Source organism: Elephas maximus, chromosome 3 (genome assembly GCF_024166365.1).
Source record: "Elephas maximus indicus isolate mEleMax1 chromosome 3, mEleMax1 primary haplotype, whole genome shotgun sequence".
Classification (NCBI taxonomy): Eukaryota; Metazoa; Chordata; class Mammalia; order Proboscidea; family Elephantidae; genus Elephas; species Elephas maximus.
In genome coordinates, this window is record NC_064821.1 from 161,594,893 (window position 1) to 161,619,908 (window position 25,016).

At 37.4% G+C, this 25,016-nt stretch overlaps 1 protein-coding gene across 4 annotated transcripts in view; it reads left to right on the forward strand.

The window, feature by feature from the left end:
• Nucleotides 1-25,016, forward strand: part of SPAG17 (sperm associated antigen 17) — a 257,638-nt gene that overhangs the window by 151,947 nt on the left and 80,675 nt on the right. For all 4 annotated transcript variants that reach the window (XM_049879966.1, XM_049879965.1, XM_049879967.1 and 1 more), the window contains 3 exons: nt 3,012-3,166; nt 13,080-13,255; nt 15,285-15,382. In XM_049879966.1, coding sequence (XP_049735923.1) covers nt 3,012-3,166; nt 13,080-13,255; nt 15,285-15,382 — 429 coding nt within the window. The remainder of the gene's footprint in view (nt 1-3,011; nt 3,167-13,079; nt 13,256-15,284; nt 15,383-25,016) is intronic.

Below are 25,016 nucleotides of genomic sequence, written 5' to 3' on the forward strand. Positions count from 1 at the left end.
GTACAACCTTGAGTATAACCCACCTGAATTTAGAGACCATCTCAAGAACAGATTTGACACATTGAACACTAGTGACCAAAGACCAGATGAGTTGCGGAATGACGTCAAGGACATCATACATGAAGAAAGCAAGAAGTCATTAAAAAGATGGCAAGGGAAGAAAAGACCAAAATGTATGTCAGAAGAGACACTGAAACTTGCTCTTGAACGTCGAGCAGCTAAAGCAAAAGGAAGAAACGAGAAACAAAAGAATTGAACAGAAGATTTCAAAGGGTAGCTGGAGAAGATAAAGTATTATAATGACATATGCGAGGAGCCAGAGATAAAAAACCGAAAGGAAAGAACATGCTCAGCATTTCTCAAGCTGAAAGAACTGAAGAAAAAAATTCAAGCCTCGAGTTGCAATAGTGAAGGATTCTATGGGGGAAAATATTAAATGACACAGGAAGCATCAAAAGAAGATGGAAGTAATACACAGAGTCATTGTGCCAGAAAGAATTGGTGGACATTCAACCATTTCAAGAGGTGGCATATGATCAGGAACCGATGGTAGTGAAGGAAGAAGTCCAAGCTGCACGGAAGACATTGGCAAAAAGCAAGGCTCCAGGAATTGACAGGCTATCAATTGAGATGTTTCAACAAACAGATGCAGCTCTGGAAGTGCTCACTTATCTATGCCAAGAAATTTGGAAGACAGTTACCTGGCCAACCGACTGGAAGAGATCCATAATTATGCCTATTCCCAAGAAAGATGACCTAACCAAATGTGGAAATTACCGAACAATATCTTTAATATCACACACAAGCAAAATTTTGCCGAAGATCATTCAAAAGCGGCTGCAGCAGTATATCGACAGGAAACTGCCAGAAATTCAGGCCAGATTCGGAAGAGGACATGGAACCAAGGATATCATTGCTGATGTCAGATGGATTCTGGCTGAAAGCAAAGAATACCAGAAGGATGTTTTCCTGTGTTTTATTGACTATGCCAAGGCATTTGGCTATGTGGATCATAACAAATTATGAATAACATTGCGAAGAATGGGAATTCCAGAACACTTAATTGTGCTCTTGAGGAACCTGTACATAAATCAAGAGGCAGTTATGCAGACATAACAAGGGGATACTGCCTGGTTTAAAGTCAGCAAACATGTGTGTCAGGGTTGTTTCCTTTCACCATACCTGTTCAATCTGTATGCTGAGCAAATAACCCAAGATGGGCTATGTGAATAAAAAACGCAGCATCAGGATTGGAGGAAGACTCATTAACAACCTGTAACATGCAGATGACACAACCTTGCTTGCTGAAAGTGAAGAGGCCTTGAAGAACTTGCTGATGAAGATCAAAGACCACAGCCTTCGGTATGGATTACACCTCAACATAAAGAAAACAAAATCCTCACAACTGGACCAATGAGCAACATCATGATAAACAGAGAAAAGACTGAAGTTGTCAAGGATTTCATTTTACTTGGATTCACAGTCAACACCCATGGAAGCAGCAGTCAAGAAATTAAAAGATGCTTTGCACTGGGCAAATTTGCTGCAAAGGACCTCTTTAAAGTGTTGAAAAAGAAAGATGTCACCTTGAAGACTAAGGTGGGCCTGACCCAAGTCATTTTATTCTCAATCACATCATATGCATGTGAAACCTGGACAGAGGATAAGAAAGACTGAAGAGGAATTGGCACCTTTGAATTGCAGCGTTGGCAAAGAATATCAAATATACCATGGACTGCCAAAAGAACAAACAAATCTGCCTCGGAAGAAGTACAACCAGGATGCTCCTTTGAAGCAAGGATGGTGAGACTGCATCTTATATACTTTGGACATGTCGTCAGAAAGGATCAGTCCCTGGAGATGGACATCATGCTTTTTAAAGTACAGGGTCAGCAGAAAAGAGGAAAACCTTCAATGAGATGGATTGACACAGTGGCTAAAATAATGAGCTCAAGCATAACAACGGTTGTGAGCACGGCTAAGGTCTGGGCAGTGTTTCATTCTGTGGTATATAGGCTCAGTATGATTTGGAACTAACTCGAAGGCACCTAACAACAACAATTTAAAATGGGAAAAGTAATCATATCTATTCATTTGGGTTTTTTAATAATGATAAAATGAGATAATCTATATGAAGGCGTGGAAAACGCTGAATAAATAACTGCTTGACCTAATTATTATTTATAAGCGCTGATGACACAGTGATTAAGAGCTTGGCTACTAACCAAAAGGTCAACAGTTCGAACCCACCAGCTGCTCCTTGGAAACCTTATGGGGCAGTTCTACTCTGTCCCGTAGGGCTGCTATGAGTCAGAATCAATTCAACAGCGACGGGTTTGGTTTTGGTTTTTCATCCTTAAGGAAGAGCCCTTGAGGAAATGTCTGTATGCCTGTTGTTGTTGTTGGGTGTCATGGAGTTGATTTCAACTCGTAGTGACTTCATGTGACAAAGTAAAACTGCCCCGTAAGGTTTTCTTGACTGTAATCTTTATGGGGGCATATCACCAGATATTTTTCCCACAGAGCTGCTGGGTGGGTTTGAACCACAATCCTTTTGGCTAGTAGCTGAGCACTCAACCATTGCATCACCAGGGCTCCTTGCCTGTATGCTTTAAAAAAAAACTCATTGTGGTCGAGTAGATTCCAATTCATAGTGACACTATAGGACAGAATAGAACTGCCCCATAGGGTTTCCAAGGAGCGCCTGGTGGATTTGAACTGCTGACCTTTTGGTTAGCAACTGTAGCTCTTAACCATTATGCCACCATGGTTTCCTGTATGCCTAGAACTTATCATTTATTTTTCTATAAGAGTTGCTTAAATGCCCAGAAAAATATATACCATTTATGCTCCCAGTTTCTAGCAATTAGGAGACAATCCTCTGGGAATCTAAACTTAACTAAGAATGTGGAGATAAGGGGACAAAGAAAAGGGCAACAGAGAAATGCCCTAGCAGGAGGCACCCTCTTGGGAAAAAAAAGGCATAACAATTGCATTATTTCTATTTCCAGGTTCTTCAAGAAGCCAATCAGCAGTACAGGTGTATCGATTCCTATTACCATACCCAAGACAACTCTCTGCTCTTAGTCTTTCATAACCCAATGAACACACAACGTCTGCATCGCGAATGTTGGAATATTGCTCTTCACTCCAACGCTGGATTCAGGTAACCAACTTAGCTTAGTTAACTATATAGTTAGTTAGTTTAGTTTAGTTAGCTTCTTACTTAATTTCCCTCTTAGTTCCTTAGGCTAAACTAGGTGGTTCAATTCAAAGAAGAACATTTGTGTGGTACGATAGATCCAATTCAACTCACCAGATTGAATGTCCGTTGTATGCTAGGCACTGTGATTGGCACTGAAGCCGTACCACTGAAAAACACAGACATTGTTCTTGCTCTCATGGAGCCCGGTGGGGATGTTAAATTACATTTTATTCATTTAGGCTCCAGTAAGACTGCCTCTGAAAGATTTCAACGACATTCAGCATGCTGGTTTTGGGTAACTCCACTTGATCTGGGAGGATGAAAAGTAGAGCAATTGAGTGACATACCAACATAACAGTCAAGTTTCCAGCAAACTGAGATCTCTAGGAACCAGTGTTGTGTTTTGTTTTGTTTTTATTTTCCTGTCCCAGCTCCTTAGTGATTTCTTTGCTTTCCTAGAACTGTTTTATCTCTCCTCATTAATAACAAGGCCATTTCATTATTTTCTCCTACTGTTTAATGTATAAAAAACAAAAAACTGTTGCTGTTGATTCGATTCTAACTCACAGCAACCCCATAGGACAGAGTAGAACTGCCCCCATAGGGTTTCCAAGGCTGTAATTTTTACAGAAGCAGACTGCCAAATCTTTTCTCCCATGGAGCAGCTGGAGGTTAGCAGCCTTTCAGTTAGCAGCCAAGCACTTAGCCACTGTGCCACCAGGGCTCTTTGCTTAATGTTTATTATTTATTTGTATATCATTGTTTTAGTTCCAAGGGCTGGAGAAAGATACAGAGCATGGATTTACAGAATAATTGGGGGAATAGGGTGTGCACGCACACACTAAAGTCATAAAATGGTTTTGTTTTTTTTTAAGTTAAGTCATATAATAGGTGCGTCAAGAGGTCGAACTGCTAATCTGTATTTTTCTTTGTTTTGTTTCTTCATTGCCAATAATTATGATTTTCATATTTCTTCTGATCTTAGTTGCTGACGAGGACCTTCAATATAATTTTGAGATGGCGTCCACGTCTTCTTTAAAGAGAATGTTTGAATATTTAGCCATTAGGTGTGTTTTTTGGTGTACAGTTTATGTAGATACTGTTTATTAGGTTAGTAAAGTTCTCTCCCATTACTAGTTTGCTACGAGTTCTTAATCATAAATGGTTTTTAAATCTTATCAAATTATTTTTCTGCACCAATTCAGGTGTTCATATTTCTTTCCTTTAATTGGTTAGCATGTTGAATTTCATTAATAGATATTCTAGTGTTGAACCAAACTTGCATTCCTGGGATAAAGCCAATTTGGCCATTATGTTAGTATACGTATATTGCTGGATTTGGTTTGCTGATACATTGTTTAGAATGTTTGCCTTGTGTTCATGAGCAAGATTCAGCTGTAATTTTCCCCTTTTTAACTGTTCTTGTCCTGTTTGAGTAATGAGATTATACTAACCTCATAAATTGAGAAATTTTCTTCCTTTTTTACTTCTATTTTTTGATTTTCCAAAAAGATTTATGTAAGATTAAGATATATGTTCCTTTGGTGTTTGATAGAACTTGCAGATAAAACCATCTAGGTTTGGGGAGATGTTTAATTACTAATTTATAATTTCTTTTGTGACTGTTAGACTCTTCGGGTTTTCTACTTATTTTTGAGTTAGGTTTGATAATTTATGTATTTCTAGGACTGTGATCATTTCACCTGTCTGTAAAGTTAATTGGCATAAATTTGATGCAAATATTCTCTAACCTTTTTAATTTGTGCTACATTTTACTGTATTCCTTTTAGTTTCTAATATTTTTAATCTGTGATTTCTCTGAATTTTTGTGGATAAATCTTAACAGGGTTGCCGATTTTATTAGTATGTCTAAAGAACTAACTACTAACTCTTGCTTTCCAATTCTCTGCCCTTTTTATTTCATTTCATTATGCTATCATTTTTATTTGTGAAACCCTGGTGGCATAGTGGTTTCGACTCGATGGCACTGGGTTTTTTTTTTTTTTTTTATCATTTTTATTATTTCATGTCAGTTAATTTCCTTGGACTGTTCGGAGGTTCTTTTACTTCTTAAATTAGAAACTTATCTCTTGATTTTCTGGGGTTTTGTTTGTTTGTTTTTCTTTATAGTATAAGCATGTAAGGAAAAATCTTTCCCCAATACCACTTTAGCAACATCCCAAAAGACCTGATTGATAATATGTTCATTATCTTTCATTTTTCGTTTCCAATATGATTTCTAATTTGACTCATGGGTTATACAGAAATAAGAATTTAATTGTAAACATTTTGGCTGTGGGCTCTTCTTTTTTTTTTTATGACTTTGTTATGCTAGCCTCATGGAATGAAATGACAATTACTTTTTTTTTTTTTATGATTTGGCATTCCAGCACAGGGTAATCATGCATCGAAATTGACAGCTAGATTTACAAGATGCAATAGGCTTTAGTCCAGTCCTCTATCAGCTTAACTTTATGAAAGAATAACACATTGCTGCTAAGTCAATTCTGATTTATGGCAATCCTACAGGACAGAATAGAACTGCACTATAGGGTTTCCATGGATGTAATCTTTATGGGAGCAGACTGCCACATCTTTCTCCCATGGAGCAGCTGATGGATTCAAACTGCTGACCTATCGGTTAGCAGCTGAAAGTTTAAGCACTGGGCCACCAGGGCTCCTTATTAAAATAATACAGGGCAGGAAATACAACATGACCAGAGTCTTCATCTCATCAGATGACTCAGCAGCTACCCCGTGTATAATGTCTTTTGCTTTGTTCACCCACGCTGGTTGTATATGACTGCTGAAGGTGAGCGTCAAAATACGTGTGAGTCAGCTTCACACAGAAAAGCCACAGCCTCCGTTTCTCGCCAAGGCCTGCATGCCAAGGCCTTAACATCAACTCTCAGCTGTCTCATCAAAGTGCAGTCCCACAAATATGAGGTTTCACAGCAAGCAAGGCAGTCAAAATATTGCACATTCATCTTAACTCTGTAGTTCTCCAAAAATGACACTGTTAGAAGTTGGACAACAAGGTCATTTTCCCAGGTCTGTCTAACGCTCTACTCACGTATACAGTAGCTTACATCATATAGTGCATTATCTATTTTTAGGAGGATGATACATTTCACATGGAAAATCATTTCAAGTTAGTGGCTTCCTGAGGGCTGGACAGCAGGACCCAAGGGAAGAGATGTTAGTGCTAAGGGATGATGAATAGATCATTGACAATCTTTTCATTTCTTCTAAGGGTAATCCTTTATTCAGATTTTCTACTTCTTCTTGAATTGATTTTAGTAATTTATATTTTCCTAGGGAATCACGCATGACATCCAGATTTTCTAGTCTGTTGGCATGAAATTAAACACAGTATTCTCATGAAAAATGTCAGTTTCCGAGAGGTGTATTATTGTCTCTCTTTATGATTATGGATTTATCCATTTCTTTTGTTTATAGTTCTACATGTATACTGTCTGTGTGTATATTTATTTTTGAATCTGTGTTTTTAGATGTATCCTTAATGGATTGTAACTTTTATCAATATAAGATAGCCCTCTGTGTTCCTTTTAATGCTTTGCATCTTGAGTTTAACCATATCTGATATTATTGAACATTCTTTCTTTATGTAAGAACTTATTGATATAAGTTTCAATCATTTTATGTGTCAGCTAGGAATTGCGTTTCATTATATTAATGGAAACCTGACTACAGTTGTTAAACAAATAAGAGGATTATTCTTCTCATGTAGTAAGAAATGTGGAGTCAGGCCTTGCCTTACGGACAGTGCAGCTACTTACTGTGGTTACCGAGGACCCAGGCTTCTTCTAGTTTCCGATTCAGCTACCTGCCACGTTTTAATTTTTCTGCATAATTTTTCTTTTGTCAGGGGCACATCCCTATATAACAGTAGCTAGAATTTATTTTTTTAGCCATTCTGGGAGCCTCTTTTTAATAGAATTTGATCCTTTCATTTTCGTTTTTATTGATAATCTTTTTGACTTTGCTGTTACCAATTAATTTTATAAACATATTTGTATTTTAGTATTAATCCTTTTCATTCCTTTTTTTGACTGAATTTTCTTAGCTCATTCTTAGCATGTGATTTTTTTAAAAAAAGTTACCCATTCTATTTATATTCCTCTAGAGGTTACATTTATCCTTTTGAATCACATATTTATAAACACTTTTTTAATGTCATGGTTAGCATTAATTAATTTCCCAAAAATGCTTAAAACCTTAACATACATTCACTTTCCCCCAAAATATCCCTGCCCTCCATTTTGAGATTATCTAGAAATTTTGTTTTTGATTGTAATATTTTATAATCACAAATAAATAGTAATAATTATTTGCATTTAATTATAAATTTTACTGTCTTTTTTCCTCAATTCTTTTACTTACGTCTCGTGTTGTCTTCCTTCCTGAATTTATTTGATTTTTCAATGTAGCTAGAATGCATTTGTAAATAATTTATTCAGAAAGTATCTGTGGGTGGTAAGAATCCTAAATCTTTTCATTCTTTAATATTCTTTATCTTGTCCTTTCATAAGAATACTAATTTGGCTGTACATATGAGCCTGTGTTCCCTCATTGTAGGTCACTCTAAGGACTCTTGTTTTTATTCAGATGCAAAATTATTGGAAGATTCTGAGAAGAGGGACATGATCTGACTTAAGAATTGAAAGGGTTATGGGGTCAATGATAGGAACAAGGAGACCAGTTGGAAGGTCGTTGCCACAATCCTAGCAAGAGATGGTAGTGGCTTAGGTCAGGATGATAGCAGTAAAGAAGGTGAGAAGTGATCAGATTTTGCATATATTTTAAAAGTAAAAACAATCTGGATGTCCTGACAGATTGGAGGGGGGTGTGGGAAAATAAGCAGAGTCAAGAATAACTTCAGGAGGTGGGGTGAAGATGGCAGAGTAGACAGACATTTCTGGTGATCCCTCTTACAACAAAGACCAGAAAAAAAACAAGTGAAATGATTATATTTATGACAAGCTAGGAGCCCTGAGCATCAAAGGCAAAGTTAGAAAACAGACCGAGCAGCAAAAAAGGAGGGAGAGACAGTTCAGAAGTGGAGGGCAATTGCCGAACCTGAATCACCGGGAACCCTCAGGCACTGTTCTCTGGAGCGACTGTGGTGGAGCTGGTGGTAGCATTCAGGACATGGTTTCCTCAGGGAGAGACAGCTAGCCACGTAGCCTACTCACACCTCCAGAACCAGAGAAAAATGGCACTCTCAGCAAAAGCTAAGTACTTGCACATATTTTACCATGGTCCCAGGCCCCAAGGTGGCTTCAGTGGGTGTCAATCTCCCTGGGCCTGAGATAGGCCCTCCTGCATGCTCTGAGCCATTCTCTTGGCCTTGGAGAAGGAATAAATTCACAATTGGGGGAAAAAATAATCTGTCAGCTCCACTAAGGTGAGGAGCTCAGGATAGAGGCAGGTCCTGTCCAGGCAAAAACAGTCCTTGGACTTTGAATACTTTTCACCCCTGCGTGGACCTGTGTGGGTCCGTTTCAGAAGAATAGACCCTTTTTGGAAGGCTGCAACTGTTTCAGCTGTGTGGTGGAGAGGTTGTCGTTTGATGTTTTACACTGCTTTTCCTGTTAAACAGGGTCCTCACCTAACCACATCGGGGGCCTATGGACTGGTGGCTACACCCACATCTCCTAGCCACCCTAACAGAGGTCCAAGGATAAGGGGTACCTCTCAGCCCTTACAACCAAAAGCATTGGGTACCCATGGTCCAGCAGCAGAACCCACCCACCTGTGCACTCTAGGGAACAGGGATGCTCTTTCCTCACAGACACTTGGGAGACAGTAGTCAGCCCCCTGCTGCAACCAGATACTGGTACCTACACCAATCACTCCTGCCCTCTAAGACTATAGAACAGAACCTGTACCACACACTTAATAACAAACTACCTGGATACCTGAGCTGAATCCATACAAGAAAAGTGAATGGACTCCTAAGCACATATACCTGGTAACAGCTCTAGCCATCTGGTAACAGGACGTTAGAGCTTCAAAGGCAAAAATAATCAAGCTAGCTCACTTAAGCAGCCTATTTGGGCATATCAAAACAAAACGAAGCAAGAAGCTAGGATACAGTAAGCAAACATAAACTAATACAATAACTTATAGATGGCTTGGAGACAACAGGCAATATCAAATCACATAAAGAAGCAAACCATGATTGCTTCAACAAACTCTCAAAACAAAGAATCAAGGAATCTTGTAGATGAAGGTGTTTTCCTGGAATTACCAGATGCAAAATACAAAAGATTGATATACAGAACTCTTCAACACATCTGGAACAAGATCAGGAAGGCGATCAGGCAAAATACAGAACAAGCCAAGGAACACACAGATAAAGCAGTTGAAGAAATTAAAAAAGTTATTCAAGAACATAATGAAAAATTTAATAGATTGCAAGAATCCATAGAGAGACAGCAATCAGAAATTCAGATTAACAATAAAATTACAGAATTAGATAACTCAATAGAAAGTCAGAGGAGCAGAACTGAGGAAGTGGAAGGAAGAATTAGTGAACCTGAAGATAAAAACACTCGACACCAATATATTTGAAGAAAAATCACATAAAAGAATTTTTTTAAGAAATGAAGAAACCCTAAGAATCATGTGTGACTCTATCAAGAGAAATAACCTATAAGTGATTGGAGTACCAGAACAGCAAGGGAAAACAGAAAATACAGAGAGACCTGTTGAAGATTTATTGGCAGAAAACTTCCCTAATATCATGAAACATGAAAAGATATCTATCCAAGATGCTCATCCAACTCCACATAAGGTAGATCTAAAAAGAAAATCAACAAGACATATTATAATCAAACTTGCCAAAACCAAAGATAAAGGGATAATTTTAAGAGTGGCTAGGGATGAATGAAAAGTCACCTACAAACAAAGCCAATAAGAATAAGCTCGGACTACTCGGCAGAAACCATGCAGGCAAGAAGGCAATGGGATGACTTATGTGAAGCATTGAAGGAAAAAAAATTGCCAGCCAAGAACCATATATCCAGCAAAACTGTCTCTCAAGTATGAAAGCAAAACTGGGACATTTCCAGATAAACAGAAGTTTAGGGAATTCATAAACCCCAAACTAAAACTACAAGAAATGCTAAAGGGAGTTCTCTGGTTAGAAAACCAATAATATCAGATATCAACCCAAGACTAGGACACAGGACAGGGCAACCTGATGTCAACCCAGATAGGGAAATCACAAAAATAAATCAAGATTTAAAAAAGCTCAAAACAGGGAAACAGCGATGTCATTATGTAAAGGAAGACAACATTAAAACACTAAAGAGGGACTAAGAAATGTAGTCATAAATCTTTTGTATAGAGAGAAAGACAAGGCAATCCAAAGAAATAAAAGTTAGGTTTAAACTTAGACAAGTAGGTGTAAATATTAAGGTAATCACAAAGGAGACTAACAATCCTACTCATCAAAATAAAATACTAGAAGAAAAAAATATTCAGCAAAAACAAAATCAATAACAACAATTAAGAGGAAAAGACAATATATAAAGATAAACTACTCAGCACAAAAAATTAAGTAGGAAAAAGAAACTGTCAACAACACACACACAAAAAAAGACATCACAGTGACAGCAGTAAATTCATACCTATCCACAATTATGCTGAATGTAAATGGACTAAATGCACCAATAAAGAGACAGTGGCAGAATGGATTAAAAAAAAAAACACAATCTGTCTAAATGCTGCCTACAAGAGACAAACCTTAGAGACACAAACTGAAACTCAAAGGATGGAAAAAAATATATCAAGTAAACAACAATCAAAAAAGAGCAGGAGTGGCGATATTAATTTTGGGGGGATCATGGTTTCAGGGGACATCTAGGTCAATTGGCATAATAAAATTTGTTAAAAAAAATTCTGCCTCCCACTTAGTGGTGTCTGGGGTCTTAAACGCTAGCAAGCAGCCATCTAAGATGGATCAACTGGTCTCAACCCACATGGAGCAAAGGAGAATGAAGAACACCAAAGACACAAGGTAATTATGAGCCCAAGAGACAGAAAGTGCCACATAAATCAGAGACTACATCAGAATGGGAGCAGAACTAGATGGTGCCTGGCTACCACCGATAACTGCCCTGACAGGGAACACAACAGAGAACCCCTGAGGGAGCAGGAGAGCAGTAGGATGCAGACCTCAAATTCTCATAAAAAATGCCAGATTTAATGATCTAACTAAGACTAGAGGGACCCCAGAGGTCATGGTCCCCAGACCTTCTGTTAGCCCAAGGCAGGAACTATTCCCTAAGCCGACTCTTCAGACAGGGATTGGACTGGACTATAGGATAGAAAATGATGCTGGTGAGGAGTGAGCTTCTTGGCTCGAGTGGACACATGGGACTATGTGGGCAGCTCATATCTGGAAGGAAGATAAGAAGGCAGGGTAGACAGGAGGTGGTTGAATGGACACAGGGAATACAGGGTGGAGGGGAGGAGTGTGCTGTCTCATTATGGGGAGAGCAGCTAGGAGTTCATAGCAAGGTGTATTTAAGTTTTTATGAGACACTGACGATTTGTAAACTTTCACTTATAGCACAGTAAGTTTTTTAAAAAGTAATAAATGAATAAATTAAAAAAAAAAGAATAACGTTAGGATATTTCACCTCCTCAACTGGAAGTGTAGACTTGCCATCAGCTGAGACTTTGAATGATCAAGCAATTTGGTGGAAGATCAGTAGCTCATCTGGGGACACGTTGAGTTTAAGAAATCAATTATTTTCCAAAGATATTGAGCACCCATGATTCATAGGCTACAATTTTCAGTTTATTTCTTTAAAATGGATCAAGAACTAAAGAAAATCACAAAGCAACCTGAGTGTAGAATCCGTCTATCTTTATTTTTTTCAAAATGTTAGGCTTCACTTTTACATAATTTGACAACAACCAAACAAAACTATTGTGTCGAGTCGATTACGACTCATGGCAACCCCATGTGTTTCAGAGTAGAACTGAACTCCATAGGGTTTTCGATGGCTATGATCTTTTGGAAGTAGATCACCAGGCCTTTTTTTTTTTTGAGGTGTCTCTAATTGATGCAAACCACCAACCTTTCGATTAGTAGCCAATCCCTTAACTGTCTGTGCTACACAGGGACTCCTAACTTGACAAAAAACTAATCTTTATTTTCAGACCTAAATCTTTCAGCTCATTTCCTGGAAAACAACTCTCTTTGGACATTCATATGTGATACGTGTATACAACATTTAATTTTAAAAATTACAATAATCAGGATAACTAGTATGAACAAACTTGGGAGCAAATATGACTGATTCTTGGTAGGCAAAAACTCACTGATACAAGCATAAATGCCCAAGCAGCTTAGAGAGTAGCATTTAGGGTGTGGATACTCACAAGGCCAGTATGTTTTATAGCAAGACTGGAGTGTTTTTAGTTAATCTAGTGAGTCAACTAGCTGGTGGTCAATTACAAGAGTTTCTACCAGGTTACAAAAGTACCTTATTACTCTCCAACCAAAATTACACCGTATTACTCTCCAACCAAGAGTTTTTGAGAGATACTGTTTCTCCAAATCGTAATCAACTCTCGGTGTTATCAAACTTCTTAAGTCTTGACTTGGATGAAAATGATATCTCATTTTTAATTTACATGTCTTTAACTGTGAGTGAAGTTGGGCATGTTTCATATGCTCACTGTATATTTGTGCTTGACTACTCAGTACAAAATTCATCTAGGATATCTCCAAGTCTATTTATTTCACAAGCAGTTCATTTGCAGTCAGTACCTTACGTATATTTTTACTTTAATAGTAACTCAATTGTCATCTGCTCTCCCTTGCTTTTCTTAGAAATTATTTGGAACTTGTTGCGAAATCCATTCAAGATTGGATCACAAAAGAAGAAGCTATATATCAAGAATCTAAAATGGCTGAGGATATAGCTAGGACCAAGACTGATGCAGAATTCAAATCTTCTGGCAAAGTTTCTTCTCCTGGCAAAATTTATTCTCCTAAAAAATCTAAAAGTAAGTAACCTGTTCAACTCATAAAAGCAAAAAAACCAAACCCAGTGCTGTCGAGTCGATTCCGACTCTTTCCGACTCATAGCGAGTCTACAGGACAGAGTAGAACTGCCCCCATAGAGTTTCCAAGGAGCACCTGGTGGATTCGAACTGCCAACCCTTTGGTTAGCAGCCATAGCACTTAACCACTACGCCACCAGGGTTTCCGTTCAACTTATACCTAGAGTAAATTCCAAAAGACATTAGATAGTCTCCTATTTCTTAATTTAATCAAGACTGTGAGTATTTCAGGATTTAAAAGAGTTACCCACAAAATTCCTGTGACTTTTCGCTTCCTCTAATAAATAGAATATTATGAGAATGTGCCTGACTGGGGATGATGGAATATTTGTCTTATATTGACCCCACTTTCTGCCAGATCAGGAAGATTTTATCTGTGGTGTGAGTCAAATGTGATGTATTAGGGAAATGTCAAATGTCTTTATTTTGATAGGATTTTTTGGTTCAGCTATCATAGATTTGTTGACAATATATGAGGTAAATTCAGAGTCAGCTGGTCTCTATTAAAATAATTACAGATTCCAAAAGTGAGATCAAAAGACGACCTTCCTTAGAACAGCAAGCCGATGGTCCCAAGATGAACTGGGGGTACAAAATGAGAGATAAAGGGAAGAAGGATTCTTGGTGGCCTGTAACAGGGACTTGACAGAATCTTGGATTAATACACATATCTTTGCTTTTATTGTTATTCATTTCCATGGTCTTAATGCTCTGGAGGAAAGGGAGGAGAGGTGCTAAGGGGAGAGTGAAGTAGATTTTTAGAAGGATACTTGATAAAGAAAAGAAGTGAAACAATGAGGTAATTTGTTTTGAAAATAATATTTCACTGGGTTTGTGCCAACAGACGGCAAAGGATTTGGTTTTTTTTTTTTTTTTTTTTTTTGGTGCCAGGAGAGTAACTCCATGTAAATAATGTTCAGTATTTCTGATAGCCAAAATTGACCGTGATTTCTCATAAAGAAGCAAGATTTTGCAACTCTTGTCAGTCACCAGAGGAGTCTGTAGTGAATTTGATTCTAAAATAAAACTTACAAAACCAAGTTAATGATCAATTATTTACTGTCCACCGAAGCTCTACCTTTATCCTGATGAGGGTCCAACAGAAGAACACGGTTGTTGTTGTGTGCTGTCAAATCAATTCCGACTCATAGCGACCCTATATGACAGACTAGAACTGCACCATAAGATTTCCTTGGCCGTAATCTTTACAAGAGCAGATTGCCTGGTCTTTTCTTCCTGGAGCCACTGGCGGGTTCAAACTGCCAACCTTTCAGTTAGCAGCTGAGTGTTTAACCACTGCACCACCAGGGCTCCTTAGAAAAGCACTAGGCACCTAGAGTAATGAATGCGACTGCACAAAAAGGAGAGATAAGTTCACTCTCTCACAATCGTATCTAGGGCCACACTTGCCTATTAGCAGGAAAGATTGTGAGTTGATGGCCTTTTCTTTATTCTGCTTCTGAACAGAACCAAAAGGTTTATAACTATCTAGGTGCCTGCAGAAACCCTGAAAACGTTCACCTTGGGGTCAAAATACGCCAGCTAAGTGTTTCATTCTGTTTGAGGGCTTTCGAGTCAAGAAAGATGTAAACAGAATGATCACAATGGCAAGAGGAGATTGCAATACGGAAGGAAAAGTTAGACTTGTTCTGTGTGGACTCAAGGGGTTAAACTAGGGTAACTTGATGAAAGATTTACAAAGACAGATTCCAGTTCAATTAGAGCTGCAACATCGCAACATACTATATGAGAATGGAACGCACTCTGCCCAGAGGCTATGAATTTCTAGTCTCTGAAGGAGCTCAGTCCCAGTTCAGATGTCCACTAGGGATGGTGTAGAAAGGATTCAGTGATGAGTTACCGGGGAGTTGAACCTGATAGCCTTTGATATCCCCCTCCAGCCCATAGCTTTGGTCCTTCTATACCATCTTATTTTAGGAAGTTACTGAAAGTTTAATTTCTCTGCTTATAGGTAACAAAGGAATCAGCAAAGTAGAGGTATCAGAGAGTGAAAAAGAGAAAGAAAAAGAGAAGGAAAAGATTCCTTTCATTTTAGAAGGCTCTCTCAAGGTAATCCAAGGAAGACAAATGATACAAAGTAATCACAAATCCAAAATTATTTTGTGATGGGAAGTTTGTGTGGCGTAACAGGAAATTTTTTTTTTTTTTTTTTTTTGCTAAGCCCTCAGGATAATTGAATCTGCAATGAAAGAACAGTCTCTCTGCCAAACTGTCTTCTCTACCAGATGATAAGCCTTTAAGGAAAGCTGTGTTTTATTAATTTTTATATAACCACCATCTAGGGAAGTGCCTTGTTCAGACTTGGTATACACTTTTTTTTATACTGCAGTTGTTTGTTTTTGTTTGCATAATTTTGGTTGGAATTTTTAATGACAAAAGTAAAGCATGCTTTTGTAATGAATCAAAAGCCCCTAAAATAAGAAATATTAATAATTTGGCATGTTCTATGCTCATACAAGCTCATATGCACAAATATACAGTGGGATTTTTGTTTTTTTTTCTTTTTCTTTTAGGTTCAGTTGGATTTTTTACTCTGCCACTTGCTTTTTTTCTCTTTCTAACATATCATGAATTTCTCTTCAGGACAGTATATAGAGATCTAACTAATTTTTCATGGTGATATATTAGTCCATAATTTTTAGATACCATAATTTATTCAACAATTGCCTTATTAATAGACACCCATTGTATTTCTATAGATATAGAAATATTTCATTTTTGTGTAGTCAAATCTATCATTTTGGCAAAAATTTAAAAGACTGGCAATACCAAATTATGACAAGGATGTGAAGTAATATGAATTCTCACACACTTCTTCCTGGAGTATAAATTAGTACTTTCACTTTAGAAAATTGGCTGTATCTATTGAAGTAAAACATACACTTTCTCTTTAACCTAGAGCTTCCACTCCGGAGTATATACCTAATAAAAGTGCCAGCACCTGTGCACCAAGACGCATGAACAAAATTGCTCTTGCAGCATTATCTGTAATTCTTCCAAACAAGAAACAATCCAAATATTCATCAGTGAAAAAAAAAAAAAAATCAGTAGAATGCCTAAATTAAATAGTTATATGAGCAAATACTATGAAGCCATGGAAATGAACGTCCTACCGTCACCAGCAGTGTGGGTGAATCTCACAAACATTATGTTAAGCAAAAAAGACAGAGTCCAAAGGATGCATACAACACGTGTGATTTCATTTCTACAAAGTTTAAAAACAGACAAAACTAAATAAAATGTTACAAGTCAGGAAAGTGGTTGCCTTTGAGACAGTGACAGCGGGTAGTGATCGAGGGTTTTTGGGAAGCTGGAAGTTTTCTATTTCTTAATCAGGGTGGTGGTTACAGGAGTGATTACTTTGTGGTAATTCACTCAGTTACTTGCTTAGAATTTGTGCTTCTTTTATATGACTGTTATAGCTTATTAAAAAAAAAAAAATCTTTTATTAAAAAAAACTTTCATTCTTTTCCATTACGGTTTCTGGGCTTTCTGTGTTATTGATTCCATCAGGCTGATTCCACCCTGATGTTATACATTTATACCTATATTCTGCTAGAATATTTTCATAGATTTTTTTTTTTGATTCAGATATCTAATCTATCTGAAATTTATTTTGTTCACAGTATAAAGGTCTTACTTTTTTGGTCCAGATGGCCTGTCATTTTATTAGTACCATTTAATTAAACATAACATTAATTCCCCCACTGATTTGGGATGTCAACTACATCATGTATTTGTTGTTGTTAGCTGCCATCGAGTCGACCCCTGGCTCATACATGGGACCCCAAAACAAAAGGAAATGCTGCCTGGCCCTGTACTATCCCGATGATGAGTTGTTAATCAGACAGTTGTGATCCATAGGATTTTCATTGGCTGATTTTAGGAAATAAATCGCCAGATCTTTCTTCCTAGTCCATCTTAGTCTGGAAGTTCCACTGAAACCTGTTCAGCATCATAGCAACATGCAAGCCTCCACTGACAGATAGATGGTGGCTGCACACGAGGTACATTGACTGGGAATCAAACCTAGGTCTTCCACATGGAAGGTGAGAATCCTACCACAGAACCACCAATGTCCCCAATATCATATAGTCTTTGAATCCATTTTTGAATGCTGTATTCTATTTCAGCTACTACTTATAAAATTGTTATGCAAGTAATATACTCTTTTAATTTTAGCAGTTTTGTTGTAAGCTTTAATATTGGGTAGACAAGAGCCCACCCCATGCCCCATCAGTATTCAATAAGCTTGGAAACAATGTTGAATAATTCTGGTGAACCTCCCTGGCTTCTTGATCTTAATGGTAAAGATAATTACATAGTAAATGTTTAGAATTTTATTGTTAATTGTACTGAGTTTTATCAAATTGTTTTTCATTATCTATTGGTATTGAAACTAATATCTGTTCATTTTACTCTTTATTTTGCTGGTATATTGAATTATGGAAGTAGATAATTAACAAATGAATCACTTTTGCATTCTAGTAACAAACACTCTTTGGTATTTTTATAACTGAATACAATTCAGGTTTAGTCCTCAACCCACATAACTGCGTATATCCTTTGCCTAGGGAGGCCTAGAGTGAGAGAAGGAGGACTTCATTAATAAAGTAAACCCTCATTCACGGTCTAACTAAATCGGAATCTTTAGAAAGTAGAACCTAGGAATTTAGACATTTAATAAGCACCTGGGATCATCTGTATGTACACTATAGATGAAAAATTATAGCACTATTTTTGATGGTATATCATTGTTTTAATGAACAAGTAGGTTTGATTTGATAGTATTTTACGTAGTTAATTATTTAAGGGAGCACATTACTGACAGGTGAAATTGTTTATTTTATAAGCCAATCTATTATTTAGCTGAAAGGTGACCTCCAGGAGTGGCTTCCGTTACAAGTTCAAATGGTCTCTTAGGGCCATAGTCTCAGGAGCTCTCTAGTCCCTATCAGTCCAGTAAGTCTACCCTATTTTTTAGGAATTTGAATTTTGCTCTACATTTTTCTCCTATTCTCTCCAGGACCTTCTATTGTGTCCCTGGTCAGAATGCTCCTTAGTGGTAGCTGTTATTCTGGTCTCAGCCTAGAAGATGCCATGATTCTTGTGGTCTATTATTCCTGTGAACTAGTTTCTTCTTTGAGTCTTTTATTTCTGTCATTCTATTTTGCTCCAGATGAGTAGAAATCAATACTTGGATCTTGGTCTATAGGCTTTTGTGTTGTTTTTAACAGTCAAATGGTATTAAGGTTATGTTGGCTTTTAAAATGAATTGGGAAAGTTCATTAAGGCTGCTGTATACAAAATCAACTTGGAAAAAACCCATGGGACTTCCTATACAGTAGCAATAAAAAAAAAAAAAAAACATCTAGAAAATGTAATAAATAAATACCATTCACAAGAACAACCAAAACTATCAGGTACCAAGAGAAACAAATTAATAAGAGATGTACTCTTTATTAATTTAAGTCTTTATGGAGAAAATTACAAAATATTATTGAAGAACATAAAATACCTAACGAAGGAAAATATACCACAAAACAAACCCAATGCTGTTGAGTCAATTCTGACTCATAGTGACCCTATAGGACAGAGTAGAACTGCCCCACAGGGTTTCCAAGGAGCAGAATTTATCTGCAAAAAAAAAAAAAAAGTGGCTTTATTCTACTCTCATTCGCAAAACATAGTTTTCATTTATAAAATTCTTTGTTTACTTTTTAAATTTTCTCTGAGCATTCTAAAGCTATTTCCCCCTTTTTCCTGGCCGACATTCTGGCCATTAATAAGTTGTCAATCTAATTTGCCATTGCTAAACACCTTATTTTTGCTCTCTAGTGACTTTGAAAATATTCAGCAGTGTGCTAGTAAATGTTTAGCAAAGGCCCTACAGGAAAAAAAAAAAAAACTGTGAATGTATACATGTACACATAAGTTTGTTGTATATTCTGTTGATACAAAGCATGTCTAGCACACAATTTACAAGTAATAATAAAATATAAAGTATTCCTTATTGTAAATTCCGTATAGCCAATTAATTCTCACAAAGTGCTTTCACTGATTTTTGCTGATCTCTTGTATGCTTAGCCAATCTATGGTTGTAATTGACAAATGAGCGCAGTTCCAATATAAACATTTATGTTAAGAAGACAAAAATGAAACAATAAAAGCAAAACAAGAAAGACATGTCGCAGTTATTCACCTGTAATGTGAACAACTTCTTTGCTCAATCAGATAATAGTGTTTTAATACTGGCAGAATATATCCTCAGTTTTTGTGCTAGTCACAATGTAGCAGCTGTAGACATACACATTTGTAAGTTTAGTCTGCATTATTAACATTACCTCCATCAATTTCTTAAGCCTAGAAAATCAACAAAATAGCCAATCAAGCCCTGATTTGTAGCGTTTGCTGATTTCTGTAGTGTAAATACTCCCACCATGACTGATTATCAAACTACGAATATATTGTCACAGAATGTGGAGTTCTGTGTGCAGTAGCACACCATTACGTAGTATTTCCATTATAGAGATACAACTGATATAAACAATCTCAAGAACATAAATAATAGTGAAATGTAGTAAAATAATTAGGCAATAGTGAGTTCTGAATATTCCTTACCTTTGCTTTCAATATCTCATTTAATTGTACATTTATATAATTGAATTTTTCACCCATGCATCTGTCAGTTTGTCATAATGTGAGGTCTCGTGTGTTACTGTGACACTGGAAGCTTGCCACCAGTATTCAAATACCAGCAGGGTCACCCATGATGGACAGGCTTCAGCTGAGCTTCCAGATTAAGAAAGACTAGGAAAAAGGACCTGGCTGTCTACTTCTGAAAAGAATTAGCCAGTGAAAACTTTATGAGTAGCAGCAGAACATTGTCTGATACAGTGTCAGAAGATGAGCCCCTCAGGTTGGAAGACACTCAGAAGATGACTGGGAAAAAGCTACCTCCTCAAAGTAAAGTTGACCTTAATGACATGGATGGAGTCAAGCTTTCAGGACCTTCATTTGCTGATGTGGCACAACTCAAAATGAGAGAAAACAGCTGCAAGCATCCATTAATAATGTGAACATGGACTGTATGAAGTATGAATCTAGGAAAATTGGAAATTGTTAAAAATGAAATGGTATTAGTGAGCTGAAATGGACTGATTTTAGCCATTATTAATCAAACAATCATATGGTCTGCTATGCTGGAAACGACAACTTGAAGAAGAATGGCATTGCATTCATTATCAAAAAGGACATTTCAAAATCTATCCAAAATACAACACCATCAGTGATAGGGTAATATCCATATGTCTTCAAGGAAGACCAGTTAAAACAACTATTCGAATTTGCTCACCAGCCACTAAGGCCAAAGATAAAGAAATTGAAGTTTTTACCAACTTCCGCAGTCTGAAATTGATCGAACATGCAATCAGGATGCATTAATGATTACTGGTGATTGGAATGTGAAAGTTAGAAACAAAGAGGAAGGATCGGTAGTCAGAAAATATGGCCTTGTTGATAAAAACAATGCCAGAGATCACATGATAGAATTTTGCCCACGACCAATGAGTTCTTCATTGCAAATACCTTTTTTCAACAACATAAGCAGCGACTGCACAGATGGACCTCTCCAGATAGAATACACAGGAACAAAATTGACTACATCTGTGGAAAGAGACAATGCAAAAGCTCACTATCATCAGTCAGAATAAGGCCAGGGGCTGACTGTGGAACAGATCATCATTTGCCCGTAAGCAAGTTCAAACTGGAGCTGAAGAAAATTAAAACAAGCCCACGAGAGCCAAAGTACAACCTTGAGTATATTCCACCTGAATTTACAGACCAGCTCAAGAATAGATTTGACACGTTGAACTGTAATGACTGAAGATCAGACGAGTTGTGGAATGACATCCAGGACATCATACATGAAGAAGGCAAGAGGTCATTAAAAAGGCGGGAACAAAAGAAAAGACCAAAACAGATGTCAAAAGAGACTCTGAAAGTTGCTCTTGAACGTCGAGTAACTAAAGCAAAAGAAAGAAATGATGAAGTAAAAGAGGTGCACAGAAGATTTCAATGGATGGCTCGAGAAGACAAAGTAAAGTATTATAAGAAATGTGCAAAGACCTGGGCTTAGAAAACCAAAAGGGAAGAACATGCTCCATATTTCTCAAACTGAAAGAACTAAAGAAAAAATTTAGGCCTCAAGTTGCAATACTGAAGAATTCTTCGGGGAAAATATTAAATGAGGCAAGAAGCATCAAAAGAAGATGGAAGGAATACACAAAGTCACTATACTAAAAAGAATTGGTCAACGTTCAACCATTTCAGGAGGTAGTATATGGCCAGGAACTGATGGTACTGAAGGAAGAAGTGACTTGACTCACTTACTGATGAAGATCAAAGACCACAGTCTTCGGTATGGATTATACTTCAACATACAGAAAACAAAAATCCTCACCACTAGACCAATAAGGATCATTATGATAAACGGAGAAAAGACTGAAGGTGTCAAGGATTTCATCTTATTTGGATCCACAATCAACATCCATGGAAGTTATTATTAGAAGTAGCAGCCAAGAAATCAAAAAGCACTTTGCGCTGGGCAAATCTGCTGCAAAAGACCTCTTTAAAGCGTTAAAAGGCAAAGATGTCACCTTGGAGAATAATAAGGTGAGCCTGACCCAAGCCATGGTGTAAAGGCATTGGCAAAAAACAAAGCTCCAGGAATTGATGGAACACCAGTTGAGATGTTTCAATATATGGATGCAGTGCCGGATTTGCTTACTCGTCTATGCCAGGAAATTTGGAGGACAGCTACCTGGCCAACTACCTGGAAAAGATGTAAATTTATGCCTATTCCCAAGAAAAGTGATCCAACTGAATGCAGAAATTACCAAGTAATATCATTAATATGACGCACAAGTAAAATTTTGCTGAAGATCATTCAAACATGGCTGTACAGCAGTACATCAACAGGGAACTGCCAGAAATTCAAGCCAGATTCAGAAGAGGACATGGAACCAGGATATAACTACTGATGTCATTTGTATCCTAGCTGAAAGCAAAGAATACCAGAAAGATGTTTACCTGTGTTTTATTGACTATGCAAAGGCATTTGATGGTATGGATCATAACAAATTATGAATAACATGGCAAAGAGTGGGAATTCCAGAACACTTAATTGTGCTCATGAGGAACCTGTGCATAGATCAAGAGTCAGTCATTCTAACAGAACAAGGGGATACTGTGTGGTTTAAATTCAGGAAAGGTGTGTGTCAGGGTTGTATGCTTTCACCATACTTATTCAATCTGTATGCTGAGCAAATAGCCCAAGAATCTGGACTATATGAAGAAGAATGGGCATCAGGACTGGAGAAAGACTCATTAACAGCTGCTTTATGCAGATGAGACAACCTTGCCTGCTGGAAGTGAAGAGAACTTGAGGTACTTACTGATGAAGATTAAAGACCACAGCCTTCAGTATGGATTGTACCTCAACATAAAGAAAACAAAAATCCTCACGACTGGACCAATGAGCAACATCATGATAAACGGAGAAAAGATTCAAGTTGTCAAGGATTTCATTTTACTTGGATCCACAATCAACACTCATGGAAGCAGCAGTCAAGAAATCAAAGGAAGCATTGCATTTGGAAAATCTGCTGCAAACGACCTCTTTCAAGTGGTAAACAGTGAAGATGTCACCTTGAAGACCAAGGTGAGCCTGATCCAAGCTGTAGTGTTTTCAATCGCGTCATATGCATGGGAAAACTGGACAATAAATAAGGAAGACTGAAGAATTGACACCTTTGAATTGTGGTGCTGGTGAAGAATATCGAATGTATCGTGGACTGCCAGAAGAACAAACAAATCTGTCTTGGAGGAAGTACAGCTAGAATGCTCCTTAGAAGCAAGGATGTGGCAACTAGGTCTCACATATTTGGACATATTATCAGGAGGGACCAGTCCCTGGAGAAGGACATCATGCTTGGTAAAGTAGACGGTCAGCGAAAAAGAGGAGGACCATCAACAAGATGGATTCACAACAGTAGCTGCAACAATGGGCTCAAGCGTAACAATTGTGAGGATGGTCCAGGACCATTCAGTGTATCATTCTGTTGTACATAGGGTCACTATGAGTCGGAACAAACTCGACAGTACCTAACAATATAATTGAATTTTTAATAATGGCTGTGATTAACAACTGGATCACAAAATGCCTGAGAATTTAACAATAAATTCTTGCAAGTCAGTATGAGCTGGGTCCAGCACACCAGTGTTATTTCCTGCTTTTGATTCGTGGGCCTTTCTGAATGTCAGGATTAGTGTCTTTTATCAACTCAGGAAATTTCATAGCCATTATCTGTTCATATACTGCCTTTTCAAAAGTTCTATTTCATTTTCAAGAGTTCCTTCAAATTCACCTGTCATTTTGACACTCTCTTATTTCTTATACTTTTGATACCTGTTTTATTTAAGCATATTAAAAAGTGCTTATTTCATATCCTCTCTCTGATAATTCCAGGATCCGCAGTCTTTGTAGGTATAATTCCATAGCTTGTTTTTCAGGTTCTTGCTCAAAATGGTTTATTTCCTCAAGTTTTGTGATTTTTATTGTGAGCTTATGTTAATTGTAACTTTCGGAATTGTTTGAGGATTTACATTTTGTGTCTCTAGAATATTTGATTTGGCTTCTGTTGGGCACCAAGAAGCACTACCAATCCAGGATTGCCTCAAAATAAAAATTTAAGGGTATGTGCATTTTGGCCACAAATCTATTTAAGGGTAGGCTTGTGGCTAGGAGTTCTCAGAAGAGACTTTTTCTTTTTTCCCTTCTACCTAGGGTCAAGGAGGCAGGCTAGTAGTCTCAAGATCTTTTTTTCTAGTGTCATTTTAAAATGAAGGTGTCATTTTAAAAATTACCATCTTTATTCAGAGGTCTCTAATCTTATTTCCCAGGCATGTCACTTGTCTGTCAAACATGATCCATTAAAACCCAGGCTCTGGACTACCAGGGATGAACAGATAATACTGGGAAAATACTGTCTTCAGGGATCATCTACCTCACTGAATTAGTGCTTTCTCATATCCTTTACTTTTCTTCCAGCCCTGCCATGTACTGTGATGATACATTTTATGTTTTATCCACCATTTTTTATTATGTTCAGCCAGGAATGTTTCTCTGGACATTAGTCTGCCATACTGCTGGTAAACCATCTTTTTTTTTTTATTATTATTGCTATGGTAAATACATGTGTAACAAAGCATTTTCCATTTCAACATTCTTCACGTGCACGATTCAGTGACATTAATTGTATTCACCATGTTTTGCAACCATCACCATTATTCCTCTTAACTTTTTCTATCACCCTTAATAGAGTTTTAGCATCTCCTAAGCAGTGAGTCCCCTTTCACCTCTCTCTCCTACCCACCCCTGGTAACCACTAATAACCTTTGGTCTGTACACATTTGTCTGTTCTCAATCTTTCTATCTTTAGGACCTAAATTGAGTGTCGGGCTCATGTAGAGAAGGATAGGAGGCAAGGAAACCAGCTAAGAGGCTGCTATATTGGTCTAAACCAAAAACCAAACCCATTGCCATTATTGAATTGAGCCCAACTCACAGTGACCCTATAGGACAAAGTAGAACTGCCCCATAGGGTTTCCAAGGAGCAGCTTG